Genomic DNA, 16336 nt, shown 5'->3' with positions numbered 1-16336 from the left:
AAATTCATTGAGAATTTAGATTCACATAAGAAGGTTTGACTGAAACTTAAAACCCTGATATTTAGGTTGACAGCTCACTGAAAAGTGAGTGTTTAAAATGTAAAATACATTCCTGATTCTTTTATGTTACCTGACATTTGGCACACTATGCTTAACTCTCAGAAGGGGCGATACTGGCCACAAGGAGGCGCTATAGTCAAAAAAATGAACCTGGTATGAACTAAACGAATTCTATTAGAGATAACAACCTCCGCGTTCTATAACATTGGAAAGAGCGTAACCGTAAACCAGCGTGTTACGACTGTAAGTCACTTTTTGCTGATACCATACAAACGAATGGGGAGATCCGTAAACTGACACCTAGCTGTCGCAAAATTGTCCTTGTCTTCTCTTATAAAACAGCAATTTTATCGTAGTAAACTCCACACCGAGTTAATTCCAAAAGGATTGTTTAGTGTAAAAGATGTTGAAGATTAGTGTAAATGCGTTCAATTCATTAAATGAAGAGCTGTTTCCTCAAAAAAGCAGTTTATTCAGCGTAATGAAGCATCCATTAAAAAACGCCATCTTGTCTCCTCGCCGGTGTACAGTTCATAGAATGTCTGTGGGACCACCGCGGTATGCTATTTTAGGCTAAGCATGTAGGCCCATCTATGTTGAATGGTTCTGATTCGATGATGGCCATCTTGCTTTAATACAAAGAATAACATTTATCTAATTAATGTAATTATTATATGTAATTATATAATGTTAAGTAACGAAATGACACTTAATACACAATATTTTATAATAATTGTTTTTGGTTAGTTAAGGAAACAATAGGCCTTTTTTATTACATGTCCATACTGGTGAAGTACTGATGATAAAGCCATATACTTGTCCCTTGGCGAGTGAAGATAAATTTTCCAGTGAACTTGTTAACAAGGCCATTTGGCTTCTAACTCTTCCCTGTAGGCATATTGGAGAACGTCCTGCAAGTGTAGACATGCTTCACACCTGTCTTCAAAGAAATTGGGGTAATATACAAGTAGCCTAATTCTTTAGTTCTCACTGTGTTTGTAAATTAAAATGAGAACTCTGGTGAATTTTGAAGGAGTTGGAGCCCAGCATGATGACTCATGGTTCAAAAAAGATGTAGAGGTTTTCTATAGCTTTACTCATTTAAAAATGTTTATTTAGTCTGTGCTATAGTTGTTGTTGTTTTGCATATATGCGTGTATGTGTGCCCTTTTGTGTGACAGCGAGAATGAAATAGTGTCACCCCTGATCATTCCAGGTCTTAATCTGACCTACTTCTGCTGTGACAATGTAAGCGATTAAAAGTATTTTTGATTATAGATCCTAATGTATGTCACTGCCACTCTCACCCAATTGAGAGGGGCAAATGTTAGCCCAATAGGTGTGTCTTTAGGGCAGGGGATCGGCCAATAGGACTAGCTGAATGCAGGGGTGGAACTGTCAGGCCACCTCGAGCCATTCAAAGGAACAATGAATGTTAAACCCAGCCCACCAAACAATACACATCACCCATGTGTGTACATGAGGGGCTTGTCATAATAAATTAGGCCTGAAAAGATGTTTGATGGCAGTTTTGAGGTCATGATGCGTCCTCGTTTTCAATGTGTGTGCAACTTGTGGATGTGTTCATGTGTGTAAATGTGTGTGTGTGAAGGTAATCCCGTCTCTTTACAGAAATTGTTCAGCTTTAATCTTTCAGCTCTTCTGGCAGCCCAGGTGCTACATCACAGCAGTCATGTAAGAACATGATCTTTGAATGGAGGTCTTCTACAGGTGAACACACATATTCTCAAAACATATGTGTGCAAAGTGTGAAGCCCCTCTCTTTTCCGTTGTAGTGAATGTCTGGGTCTGTTTGAGCTGCAACTTGAATAGACTTGAAAGTTCACATTACACACTCACACCCACACATTGATGTCAGAACTCAATCTGATACTATGGGTGGTGCACTATGTTCCAACTGTTTGTTCTTTTGATTTGAAGAGAGACTTAGTCATGATCTCCATACTATAGATGTCGTACAAGAGCTATTCAAGAGCTAAGTTACATCTTTAAGATTTGCCTCTCTTCCTCTCAATATCAGTTTCAACCAAATGTGAGAGTATGTGCGTAGGTCTGCAGCTGTATTATTATTATTATTTGTAGGAAAATTTAATTCATGGCAGTGTAAAAATAAAAACTTCCTACTTATGAGAAATCAGAAACACCTGTTTGGCTACAACAAATAAAAGAAAACTCCAAACTCTGTTTTTTTTTTTTTTGTTTGTTTGTTTGTTTTTTTTATCAATGAAATTATATTTAATCTTCAGTATCTCATTACATTTGACTCAGCTGCATGTTAATGCCTTTTGTTTATTAATACAGATTTATTCATACAATTAAAAATACTTAAATGTGTAGCAAAAAAATGTACTCTGTGAAATTTTTTAAATACTCAATATGCTCATAACACATTCATATACAGTACATTATACATTTTTTAGTATCTCTGTTGAATGACACCTTTGTGTCGTAAGACAGCGTAATGTCTGATCTTAACAGCCAGGAGATAATAAAAAAATATATATATGCAGAAATTTAACTAAAATGTTAAAATACATTTGTACATGTGTCTTTATATTGAATGCAGTTTTGCTTCTTTTTGTACTGTATCCTTTTTTAAGAATGTTTAAGTGTGTGTGTGTGTGTGTGTTAAAAAATGGAATATGGTGTGATCACAAGAGCTGTAAGGTATAATATGCACAATATATTGTTTTGGGTGTGTGTGAGAGAGAGGAAGAGGGCAGTAACTGTTATCAGGAGATGTCGGGATTGCTTAAGATTGGCCTTTGATGTAATATGATCCATAATGCCACCAATCAAACATTTGCTCATGTTTTCATGTGTTTGTCCAGGCAAAAAGTCAAAAGATGTAAGTGTACTTTGAGTGGAGTGGTGCAGAGAGATTTCCCTTCCCCACTATTTGCGTTCTGTTATCCAGTTTCACTCCAGGTTTTCCATGGTCCAGTCTGAGTGCACTAGTGAGAGACCTCTTTGTAGAAATCCAAAAAAACAGTGATGCTCTTCATTGCAGGCAAAATCACTTCACTCCACTCCCTGCTCTTCTTCCACTGATGAGAGAAATCACTGATGCTATATAACATTCAAAAACCCCACTCCCTGCTCTGCTTCCACTTTGAAGTGCTCTCATGCTATGGCGTGAAATGCCACAAACAGAAACAACTGTAGTCATACGAACAGTGAAGTTCACACTTCCCAGTGCTCCTATATGAGCACTCTTGGAATGCAGTATGAACTATTTGACTCGAGGACAGAAACTAACTGTTGTATTACAAATGTTAGATAGCATATTAAAAAATTGAAATATCTGGATTTTTATCACTTTCTGTGACATTTTTTGGCAAAATTTCCAATAGTATCCATCTGCAGAGCCATACATCACAGCAGTTTCAGGACCGCAGGGCCAGGCCAGCAGTTTCAGGCCGGAAGTTAGGGTGGAGCCAATGATGACAGGACTATCATGGTGGAGAACACAGTGAATTGCTATCTTTGTAATGTTAAATCAACAATGAATCTATATTAATGCTTAGTTTTTATCTGCTTACTACTGAATCTATAGGTGTGTTTCTTGTTATTCTTATTGAAGCTTTAATTTTTTGTCATGATTTATTGAATCAAATATTATTTTGGGGATATTTCGATTACCTTTCGGATTGTGTTTTGTAAATGGTCTTTGCAATAAAGTCACTTAAGCTTTTATTATTATTTCTGAATAAAAATGGGTTGTTCTATTTTGTTTTATTTAGGCCTTTGGTTTGTGAGTTTTTGATAGCTTACTTACACTTTTGAGCACTGTAAATATTTTTGATGTATTGATCAAAGTGCATTTTTTCCCTTGAAGAGACATACAGGTGCATCTCAATAAATTAGAATGTCGTGGAAAAGTTCATTTATTTCAGTAATTCAACTCAAATTGTGAAACTCGTGTATTAAATAAATTCAATGCACACAGACTGAAGTAGTTTAAGTCTTTGGTTCTTTTAATTGTGACGATTTTGGCTCACATTTAACAAAAACCCACCAATTCACTATCTCAAAAAATTAGAATATGGTGACATGCCAATCAGCTAATCAACTCAAAACACCTGCAAAAGTTTCCTGAGCCTTCAAAATGGTCTCTTAGTTTGGTTCAATAGGCTACACAATCATGGGGAAGACTGCTGATCTGACAGTTGTCCAGAAGACAATCATTGACACCCTTCACAAGGAGGGTAAGCCACAAACATTCATTGCCAAAGAAGCTGGCTGTTCACAGAGTGCTGTATCCAAGCATGTTAACAGATAGTTGAGTGGAAGGAAAAAGTGTGGAAGAAAAAGATGCACAACCAACCGAGAGAACCGCAGCCTTATGATTGTCAAGCAAAATCGATTCAAGAATTTGGGTGAACTTCACAAGGAATGGACTGAGGCTGGGGTCAAGGCATCAAGAGCCACCACACACAGACGTGTCAAGGAATTTGGCTACAGTTGTCGTATTCCTCTTGTTAAGCCACTCCTGAACCACAGACAATGTCAGAGGCGTCTTACCTTGGCTAAGGAGAAGAAGAACTGGACTGTTGCCCAGTGGTCCAAAGTCCTCTTTTCAGATGAGAGCAAGTTTTGTATTTCATTTGGAAACCAAGGTCCTAGAGTCTGGAGGAAGGGTGGAGAAGCTCATAGCCCAAGTTGCTTGAGGTCCAGTGTTAAGTTTCCACAGTCTGTGATGATTTGGGGTGCAATGTCATCTGCTGGTGTTGGTCCATTGTGTTTTTTGAAAACCAAAGTCACTGCACCCGTTTACCAAGTAATTTTGGAGCACTTCATGCTTCCTTCTGCTGACCAGCTTTTTAAAGATGCTGATTTCATTTTCCAGCAGGATTTGGCACCTGCCCACACTGCCAAAAGCACCAAAAGTTGGTTAAATGACCATGGTGTTGGTGTGCTTGACTGGCCAGCAAACTCACCAGACCTGAATCTATGGGGTATTGTCAAGAGGAAAATGAGAAACAAGAGACCAAAAAAATGCAGATGAGCTGAAGACCACTGTCAAAGAAACCTGGGCTTCCATACCACCTCAGCAGTGCCACAAACTGATCACCTCCATGCCACGCCGAATTGAGGCAGTAATTAAAGCAAAAGGAGCCCCTACCAAGTATTGAGTACATATACAGTAAATGAACATACTTTCCAGAAGGCCAACATTTCACTAAAAATGTTTTTTTTATTGGTCTTATGATGTATTCTAATTTTTTGAGATAGTGAATTGGTGGGTTTTTGTTAAATGTGAGCCAAAGTCATCACAATTAAAAGAACCAAAGACTTAAACTACTTCAGTCTGTGTGCATTGAATTTATTTAATACACGAGTTTCACAATTTGAGTTGAATTACTGAAATAAATGAACTTTTCCATGACATTCTAATTTATTGAGATGCACCTGTATTACGAGTGGAAAGGTCAAACATTACCTCAGCTGCAGCAATTTTCATCGGCCTTTTTGCATGGCCAGTGTGTTTAAGCCGACCAGACTGGACAAATTAAAATTGCATCTCCAAAGCCATGACAAGACAGTTATCCATTGAAATATAAACATCTTGAGTTGTTTGTCAATATATGTAGCACAAATATTTATATTTACTTCACTTTTCACAGATGTGGATTGGGCTGTAGAGCATCACTTGATTACGACTCTCTGGACTGAGCAACTACAGTGCAACAGTGCCCACATCAGCAGTCAGAGACACACCATCAACCACCAGTGGTCCACGCAAGTGGTCAGACTGGGGGGTTTTCATGCTGATGGTGAGGAATACATGCAAATCATGTTTTTTACATAAATAAACCTAGAATTGGTGTGCTTTATAAATATTAGTTGAAAGAAAGAATAAGGACACATGCATTTACATTTATTCAATTGACAGACGCTTTTATTGAAAGTAACTTACAGTGCATTCAAAGTATAAATTTTGTGTTTCCTGGGAACCCAAAGCATTGGCGTTACTATCATCCTTGCTCTATCTCTACTGGTTGAAATACTGGAGCTCTGTAGCTCAGCTGGTAGAGCATGGATCATGCTAAACTTGGCATATGCCTGTACCATACTGTAAACAAATATTTGCATTGTACTTTTTATGCAGTTTGAATTGTTTAAATTTTTGTTATATGTATGTATTAAAACCAAAAATTACATTATACTTTACTCTTCCATAATGGAGCTACCAATCATAAAAGACCTCGAAACAGCTGTAAAATGGCTGCATGGGAATAAACAGTTCTTCAGGGGCACATCAGTTTAAGAGCCTTGTTTCCTACAGTTGGAAGAAGAGGACAAGGAATAACGCGGCGGCCCATTTCAGCTTATCGTGGCCTGTTTTACCCACCGGTAAAAGTCTCGGTTCTCCCTATGGCTAGTCTGCCCCTGTGTGTGTGTACATGTTTATACTACATTGTGGGGACCAAATGTCCCCACAAGGATAGTAAAACCTGAGATCACATACCTTGTGGGGCCCAGTTAGCAGTCCCCACAAGGGAAATGGCTTATCAAACATACTAAACTAAATGTTTTTTTGAAAATGTAAAAATGCAAAAAAGGTTTCTGTGAGGTTTAGGTTTAGGGGTAGGGTTAGGGGATGGAAATTATTGTTAGATCTGTATAAAATCCATAAAATGCATGGAAGCTATGGAGAGTCCCCACAATGATATAAAAATAAGTTTGTGTGTGTGTGTGTGTGTGTGTGTGTGAGAGAGAGAGAGAGAGAGAGAGAGAGAGAGAGAGTATACCATTGATCCTCTTCCCATTTTCTGCTGTAGACATGTGTTAAGTTTATGCTTCCTGCTTCCTGGTTATGTACACACCTGCACTTTCCCACACACGTGCACAGACCACCCAGACAGAGGACTTATCACAGAATGGCCACATATGTTAAGCAACATCAGTTTGTTTGTGTGTGTGTGTGTGTGTGTGTGTGTGTGTGTGTGTGTGTGTGTGTGTGTGTGTGTGTGCGCGCGTGTGGCTTGTCTCCAGTTGAGTGGTTGCCTATGGGAAACTAAAATAAAAAGTACAGTATTGTTGCTGAAGTAAATGTCATGGACGGTCATGTGACAGCCATTATTTGGCCCCAACGAGAAGAATGTGTTTCATTATGGGTTCAGTTGTATAATGTGAAACGTGTCATTCCTTAGTGGGAATGGAACATTTAAAGGAATCTTTTGTAGGAAAATCTGTGTGTGCGCACGCACGCGCGCGCGTGTGCGTACGTGCATGCTTATGCAGGTTTGGCTTTACTTGGCCAAAACATGTATAGCTTTAACACAAACCTGTGTGTTAAGATTTGTACTTGCATTTCCATACATAAAATTATCAAATGCAATGATGATAAGAGAAAATTAAAGCAGGAAATAAACAGAAACAGAGACATGTGTCACAGTTGCAACACACGTCATGCAGGTATTTTTCACCTACTATTTTTTTGAAAATGGAGGTTTCGAACATTCTACTCTTTTGACATTTTTTATAGTGCTCTTTTGGCATGTTTTATAGTAAGTTATATGTATTCGGACACAGGGCCAGACTTTTATGTCAAGCAATTCCAGGCGGTTGAGCATGACCCTTGATCCTAATCTTATGAACATGACAGGTAACACTTTCTGGATTTGTGAGGTAACTATTTCATTCCATTTACTTAAAATATCAATATAATGTGATAAAATCATCCTTTCCAGGTCAAAAGGGCAATGGATTAACCATATACTATGTGTACATTTGTTTTGGAGACATAGAAATACTTCATAGTTTGAGTCCCTGCCCAATATTGAATCTTTTGTGTTCCTTAAAGAGGAAGTCTACCACTATTATTTCATCATATTTGATAAACTTCTGCAAATCCTTCAATTACAAACATAAGAAGTTGCATTAGAAAAAAAAAAAAGACGTTTGGCATTACACACCCTAATCAATAGACAAGCCTTTAAAACACATATAGGCACTTCCTCCTAAGACTTGATAAGTAGAAAATGTCTTTAAAGGAGTGTGTGCATGCGTGAAAGTGTCTATTTGTAAAAGAGGTACACAGTATGGATGTGAAATTGATGAATGAAACAGCACACACAGCAGCGTGAGGTGCAACAGATGTGACACACACCTGTTATTTGGAATATGTGGCTACGTTATCTCTTCCGCTGCTTCTTGAACAATGAAGGTTGTAAAAAAAAAATGCATTTATCACATCTGCTACACACTGTAAAAAGCATTATGTTAAATTACGGTAAAAACCGGCAGCTGTGGTTGCCAGAAATTAACCGTAAAAAAAAGGTGACCATGTTTCAGGCTGACCATGCAGTCTATTGAGATTAACATGTATTGAACCTGGAGTATTCCTTTAATATACATGTAGAGACAGAGCAGTGTTACTCACACAAAACACCATCAGGGTAGCACATCTGACACTAAAATAATGCGGTAAACATTAACTAAACTACATAAAATATAACACAGAACACCCCAATGAACATAACTGATATAAAAAATAAGATGAAACATAGCTATTCCCATAAAATATAATTAAATGTGATGGGACACGCAGGGACTTCTGGTAACACCGTAATTGCACCATAATTTTAACAATAGTTTAACACAAAAAGTACATGTATTCACTTGTTAAACATTTACATTTTTGCCGTTAATTTTAAGGTTAAATTAAGCTTTTACATAAAAAATTTAAAAAAAAGAGATTTTTTTTTACAAAATTTTACTGTAAAATTATATGTATTTTCTTGTTAAATATATTATCATCTTTTACCGTATATGTTAATGGTGCACTTTGTATTTTTTTCCTCATTAAAAAAGTTTAACTCCTAAAGACGTGAATTGTAATTTTGCAATATATAATTATAATAATTAATAATTTTCTTTATTTATCACACATTATACATATACGGTGAAATTCTTCTTTTTCACATATCCCAGCTAGGCTGGGGTCAGAGTGCAGGGTCAGCCATGATACGGCGCCCCTGGAGCAGATAGGGTTAAGGGCCTTGCTCAAGGGCCCAACAGTGGCATCTTGGCGGTGCTGGGGCTTGAACCCCCGACCTTCTGATCAGTAACCCAGAGCCTTAACCGCTGAGCTACCACTGCCCTGTAGGAATGGATATGTAGGAAATCATGACCACTCACATTAAAATGAAGACTCCAGTCATATCAGTAACCTTATAAAAGCTGTGTTATTCTACATGGAGAGGGTCCGCACATGGGGGCTGCCATATTAGAATCAAATGACCAGCTGAATACTGCTCGCTTAATCTCAGTAACCGTTCTGTTATTTGACACTTTCACATATTGATTAAAGTAATCATGGCTGACTGTGAATTCAAAATTTCTACAATGGCATCTAAACGGAAAACTATTGATTTTAAATGATGCTGCATCCAAGCTGCTAGGTGTCAGTGTAAGTCCAAGATGACACAAAGACAAAAGTTACTGAGTCCACCCAAAGTCTTTCTAGCAAGTAAGTCCACTGACAGCCATCTTTGGAATGCTCTAAGGAGGCTATTTCCAGTCATGCCAGTGCAGCTCGTATCTACTTGAATGGAGAAAGACCAATATTTCAAAAATGGTTTGTCAAGATTACGATCAAAGAACATATTTCAAATCAGTAATAAAGTCTGACCATACTGGTATCATAAATTGTGATTCTTTACCTCATATTACATACAAAAATGCAATTTTCCCTGCTTTAATAGCTAATGCGCATGCGCATTCTAGAGCTGATCGGCAGGTGATGTCTGTATCTAAAAGGTGATTGGCTCTTTTAACTGTAAGGCGGGACTTAATTTCTACATCCGTTGCCCATTCCAATGTCCAATTTCTGCCATACATTTTAATAGAAGTGGCCCATCTTTTCTAAGTAAACTCTGGTGCACCTCAGTAACTACCCATTAACCATTTAACGTTTTTTACTGTAGTATTGTTACATTCTTTTACCGTTCAAATTAAGGACATTTTTACAGTGTTGCTATGTGTCGTTTCCTTCGTCAATTTGACATTAATGTAAAACTTATTTTGTCACCATAAGAACAGAGAAAACTATAAATAAAGATGAGATATTTATCTCAACAAAGATAAATAAAAATATTTATTTTGTATGTCATAAATACAGTTAGGTTTGTAATCCTACATGAATGGATGTACTGCAGTTCACAGAGTAGGCAGCGTCAGCGGCAGCTACACTTTTTTACATTTTTCTGCATTTACAGTAAAAGTTATGTTTTACAGCATACAAAAATGATGACAAGATCTAGTAGTAGTATTAAAACGAAATTACACACTCAATACAGGACTATTTAAAGTCTCTTTCTCACTCCACAATCACGCTGTCCATATCCACTCAACAGTCTCCGCTCTGTACTATGGTAAAGAGAAACGTGCAGAAACTCGCCCAGGAATCTCCACACTTCTCTCTGGCGAGCTTGCTGTGATCAGCGCGCTCCGTGCACTTGCGCTTAGTATCTGGCAAAGTTGCATTCGTGGTTGTCGGTGTCTTCTCTGCCTTGGTGGGTTTCGCGTGTGTCATTTCGGTTAGTTTAAAATGCGCATCTTGTGGCGCGCGCTTACACATACCTGCTCGGAGGAGCGCGCGCGGATCCACGCAAAGTTTCTTCTGTTTTTTGAGTGATCTGGCGATCTGTTTCCAGTAGCTCTTACGGTTAGACGCATATTCAGGGCATGTCGCGGGCTTTGCAGTGTATCTGCAGGTTAATCCATCCCCTTTACCAGGCTTGCATGTAACTGTCAGGGTGTACATGTCCTCTCCGCGCGCCACCCACGAGCACTGCGCCTTGTCCCTTGTTGTGAACTTTCCTTTGAGTACAGCAATGGTATTATCACCTCTGCTCTCCTGCCTCTTTCCTTTCCTCCTTTCCTTAATGCTCTCAGTCTCAGCAGTGAAGATGAGTTGTGAGAGACACGCGAGGAATAGCAAGAGCGCGAGAGTTCTACGGAGCGACATTTCCATCAGTGACGCAATGATCTACGAAATATTAATCAAGAGGTAAAAATATGATTTTTTTTTTTCAGTTGTTTTACTCAAGTTTCAATTTATTCAAGCCTGTAAATAGCCAGCACCCTTTTAAAAGTTACGAGGAAAACAAAAAGCCTAAATATCAATTAGTCTACAGTAATTTACAACAAAAAAATATTTCAGTCATTATGTCACTCATTGATCTTACCAAAACAGTCCGTACGAGGATATTGTGTGTTCTCTCTGACAAGTTTACCTCAGAATGAACCCACTCGTCGTATTTTATGTGTTGAGAGACACACCCACTCACGACGCGACCATCGGATTACATGAGAAATACCCTTCAATGAGCTCCTGCAAACATGCATGAATCCATTGCATGCGTCATTCATATATTTGCATTTTGGGGGACTGAACTAACAGAAATTAGCCAACCTGTCGGGTCCCCAGGTCTGAGTTTCATCAAATCTGCATATTTGAACTGGTTAAATAGGTTCATGCGCAAAAACGCCCACTATTTAGCTTATAATCATTTAGCCATGCTATAAGTTTACATTTTAAACCATGTAGTCTTGTCATATGACTGTGGAATGTTAGCATGTTTGGGACATGTTAGTGGGTCATTGTTAGTGTGTACTCACATGAAGGGGGTAAGGGGTGCCTGTGATCCTTGTGGCCTAATTTTGTAGATAAACTGCAGTTCCTCCCCCTTATTTCAGTTTAATATGCTTTATTGATTAATAGTTCATTTGGATTGTGACAGCTTTTGCAGCTTATTCGTGTACAATTACAATAGTGTAAAATGATAATCTAAAGGAAAACAACAATAGTGCAAAGACAATCTCTCTCTGGTGTTGTGTATCTGTACTGTTGGAATGTTCAGTGTATTTTAATGAATGGAGGCCTCTTAGGAGGGCAGGGGGTTAGAAATGTGGTACATATAAGCACATGCACTCATGAAAAGAGAAAAAAGGACTGAGAGAGTAAAAATAAAGGAGCTTATAAAGAAAAGATGGTAACCCTTTACATTAATGTTCCCTTTGTTAAGGTTATATAAAGGGGTTTATAAATGACTAATAATTCATTTACAAATGCATGATACATCATCAATGATATGCAGTTATAACAACATGCATCAAAAAGGTGATTTTCATACCTTCCAAATATTCAGCCATTTTATCTCACATGTTATAAAAGCTTAATAACACTTATTCAACATAAGTAACCTATTAAAACTGACCTAAAGTAAAGCTGCCACATTCACTCACTGGCCACTTTATTAGGTACACATGCACATCTACTTATTCATGCGATTATCTGATCAGCCAATCATGTGGCAGCAGTGTAATGTATAACATCATGCAGATATGGGTCAGGAGCTTCAGTTAATGTTCATATCAACCATTAGAATGGGGAAAAAATGTGATCTCAGTGATTAAGACCATGGCATGATTGTTGGTGCCAGACGGGCTGGTTTGAGAATTTCTGTAACTGCTGATCTCCTGGGATTTGCACGTGCAACAGTCTCTAGAGTGTATAGAGAATGGTGCGAACAACAAAAAACAATGAGCGAGTGGTAGTTCTGTGGACGAAAATGTCTTGTTGATGAGAGAGGTCAACGGAGAATGGCCAGACTGGTTCGAGCTGACAGAAAGGCTACGGTAACTCAGATAAAGTGATTAAGTGGCTGGTGAGTGTATGAAGCATGTATTAAGGAGTTGCAAACATTAGAAACATTCTGTATGTACATAAAGTTCCGTGTGGTTTAATGGTCTTTATTTTAAAAATATGCTGTGAATGAGCATGAAGATGTCAAAAATGTTTTTGCAGAGGGCTTTAGGTAACTAGGACTAGGCAAATTTAGACTTTTTTTTTTTTTTTTACATCAACATGACAAGAAAAATGACACAAAGAGGATTGTAGCAAAATGACATAATCCCTCCTTTAAAGTCTAACTATAATAGTTTATTTTGTGCTGCATTGTGACATAAATCATGAATAAGGTAATTTTGTGTATTTGATTAATACAAGTACGAATTAGTGTATTTATTAAGCATGTATAACATGCAAATTAAAATGCTCACTATCTGGTAAGTATTGCATGAAATTTGCCCTTTTAATTCATGTTGTTATAACTGCATATCATTTATAATGTATTGATAAATAACTTTTTAGTCATTGATGAACCACTTCATAAATCCTTAACAAAAGGAACATTAAATATGTTGTATTTTCATTCATTTAACAGTACAGGTGTTGCACAGTCAATCACATGTTTTTGCGTGGGATAACTGGAGCTTTGCTTGATTCATGAACAATGAGTCAACCATTCACAGTTTCAGTTACACACAAGAAAGTCAAGTTTCCTTGTACATTACTTATTTACCATGGGATCAATAGATTAAGATACATTTTCAATTGTACAACTAAATAATATTTTTATAGAGTTAGTTATCAGTAAATTAAATGAAATTTTCTTTACAGGGCACTCTGATCACACACACAATGTTAGAGATTTAACATAGATCAATGAGTGAATAGCACTCGTAACAGAATAAATGTTCTTATTTATTTTTGCTAAAAGTTTGCTTGCAGAATATAGAAGAAATCTGTCCATATATATAAACACAGTGATATGACATTTAGAAGTTCCACAGTATGTCTGTATAACCATTAAATCTCTTGGATTTTGAAATCATTTACAGCCATTCGAGTTTTCCCAGAAGTCATGTAACACTGCCCCCCTGTGGTGTTGATGCGCTCTCACTACACTTCATCTGTAACAAAAAATATTTTTGCTTGTTTCATTGGGGGATGATACTGCCTTATCATTTTGAGATCAATTTTTCTTTAGCAAAAATCTTTATCGTGGATATAAATCTATTTTTGTCATCTAGGAAAAATGTATGATTTATAATGTAAATTTTTTTTTTTTGTATGTTTGTTTGTTTGTAAGAATCTTTGCTAATTATATTATGATAATTTTCTGTTGACACATACATAGATACACACAGAAACATACACCCCAGCATACAAGTCATAACCACATGAACACACAAACAGCCCCGGTCTTTCGAACTTCTTAGCTGGTAGTCAGAGACTCTGAAATCTTTAATACTGTGAACCTACAGAATGAAGAAAATGAGAGAATGATTCAATGAAAAACAATTATATAAATACAGTAATATTTGCTTTTCCTTTGAGTAGTCTTACTGCAGCTTTACTACACATTCAGTGACCCCTTTCAATCAGTTTAGCCTTCTGTGCTTAATAACTTTGCTTTCCTCAATGCACAGTGAGATAATTGTGAATCCCATCCAGTCCAAACAATTTCCATTGGGCTATTTTGGAAAAGTGTGGATGTGTAAAATAAAATTATTGTTTACTGTAGTTTGGAGAGACAGGCAAGTGTGTGTAAAGTTCCTGTCCACATATATTTACTTTCCATTGCATACAGTTACAGCATTTCATAAAAAAAATAAATAAATAAAAAAAAAAGCTTCTGTAGAACAGTATTTCATTCGCAGCATACACTATTTTAGTCTAGTACTATGTTCCTCAAATCAAAAGTTAACAATTTCAGGAATTAGTTTACTTAACATGTTGATGATGCTTCCTAAAAAGCTCATTCATATTACTGAAAGCAAAAGTTTGCAGTTGATCCTTTCTTTCACATGATATACAATTTGTTGACTGGTTAATTTCTATAAAACTGAATATATCTTTGAGTATGAAATTATATTGTCTGTGTTCTTACCAGAGGTGGTAATTAATTGTTGATCCAGCCAATGAAGTAGGAGCAGATGTCCTGGAGACTCTTCCAGCAGTATTCCTGTGCCAGCTTGGTGGCATGGCTCTCCTCTGCGACTGTAGGTCTTGCTGTGATGGTCTTGGCGGGCTTACGTGGATGCACAGGCTTGGAAACTGCGGGCTTGACTGGTTTGGCTGGTTGTTGGGGTTTAGGCTGCTGCTTTTGGGTGGGAGGTTTGGGGGTGGTAATGGACTTGGTTGTCTGCTGCTGCTGCTGCTGTTGCTTCTGCTGGCTCTGGTTGTGGTCTTGAGTAGCCTGGGTAGGTTTTGGGATGGAGATTTTGGGCCAAGAGGTGTGGAAAGCCATTTGTACCTCATCTGATGCAGAGCGGCACATCTGTGGCTTATAAACCCGTGATCCCTGGCAGGCATTGTGGAGCTTTCTCATGTCCCACATTATCTGAGTGAAGTAGTGGCGTGGGTTGTTATTGTACGCTCTACACAAGTTTGGTTTGCCCAGGAAATCGCACCAGTAAGATTTGCCCTTGCTCTTGCAGGAGACACGCAGCTTGGTGAAGTTGCTTGGGCCAGAGATTACCATGCTGCAAGCATCCTTTGCTTTGGTGTTGAAACGAATGGGCTCATCCCAGGTGCTTCCTTTTGGCTGAGGTTGGTTCTGCTGTCGGCTGTTGTGGATGCTATCGTTGTGGTTGGCGCTGTTCCCCTGGTTAGTGTTGCCTTGGTTACTGTTGCTTTGGCTGCTCTGAGCCTGAGCATCGATGGCCCAAATTAAGTAGCCCAGAAGGAGAGCAGCATTGCATCCGACTCTCATGATGGAGGGTTGAAGAGGTGGAGAAGGTACTCAAAGGAGATGTAGAAGGGACAGATTGCAGAAGGTGTTGGAGGTGCAGGCTGGTTTTTATAAATACTGCTCCCACAAAGAGGTCTTTGAGCAGGGCAGAGTGCCCACATCCCAGCCCCCTCCAGTCTGGAGCTGCCTGAAAGAGTTGATTGTGACAACGTATAGTGTGTGTTAGCAATTTACTCTAGATAGGACCAGTGTGTACGTGATTTAGAGAGTGTATGCATTAGATAAATAAAACTGAGTACATTAAGAATGGTCTAGTTTTGCCTGGTACAGTATTTGTTTGACACCTAGTGTGATTTGTGTAGATGATATTGTGGTTTCTACTTTGAGCATGTGTTGATGGTGGTGCTGGTGGGGCATGGGTTTGGTTATACTCATGGTACCATAATGTTCTAAATCCTTCACGAAAATTTCTATAATCATATCGTACATGCCAACATAAGTGAGCTATTGACTATTGATGTGAAAGACCTTTCAGTTTCATGAGAAGACACAAGGAGAGTAATTCACCTGGAACTCATTTAAGTTTCCTTAACTTACCCTTCAACTAGTGAATATGCATTTACCATCTGGCTTGCGTGAGGTACTATATATATATATAATGTGTACTATATGCTTTATGAGGAGCCATGGGAAATCCATTTTTA

At 38.0% G+C, this 16336-nt stretch overlaps 2 protein-coding genes across 2 annotated transcripts; both read right to left on the bottom strand.

Moving 5' to 3' along the window:
- Positions 1–10168: 10168 nt before the first annotated feature.
- On the bottom strand, positions 10169–11388 carry fgfbp1b (fibroblast growth factor binding protein 1b). The gene is made up of 2 exons (XM_051702391.1): positions 11280–11388; positions 10169–11080 (listed from the first exon to the last, which is right to left on the bottom strand). Exon 2 carries the CDS (start codon positions 11063–11065, stop codon positions 10439–10441), a length of 627 nt encoding a protein of 208 aa, XP_051558351.1. The 5' UTR covers positions 11066–11080; positions 11280–11388; the 3' UTR covers positions 10169–10438.
- A 429-nt stretch (positions 11389–11817) lies between these two features.
- Positions 11818–15716, bottom strand: LOC127443650 (fibroblast growth factor-binding protein 2-like). The gene is made up of 2 exons (XM_051702384.1): positions 14829–15716; positions 11818–14196 (listed from the first exon to the last, which is right to left on the bottom strand). Exon 1 carries the CDS (start codon positions 15651–15653, stop codon positions 14841–14843), a length of 813 nt encoding a protein of 270 aa, XP_051558344.1. The 5' UTR covers positions 15654–15716; the 3' UTR covers positions 11818–14196; positions 14829–14840.
- Positions 15717–16336: the final 620 nt, after the last annotated feature.

The sequence above is a fragment of the Myxocyprinus asiaticus genome, chromosome 7, assembly GCF_019703515.2.
Source record: "Myxocyprinus asiaticus isolate MX2 ecotype Aquarium Trade chromosome 7, UBuf_Myxa_2, whole genome shotgun sequence".
Lineage (NCBI taxonomy): Eukaryota > Metazoa > Chordata > Actinopteri > Cypriniformes > Catostomidae > Myxocyprinus > Myxocyprinus asiaticus.
Note: the sequence above shows the minus strand (reverse complement) of the source record. Positions and strands in the feature narration are given on the sequence as shown.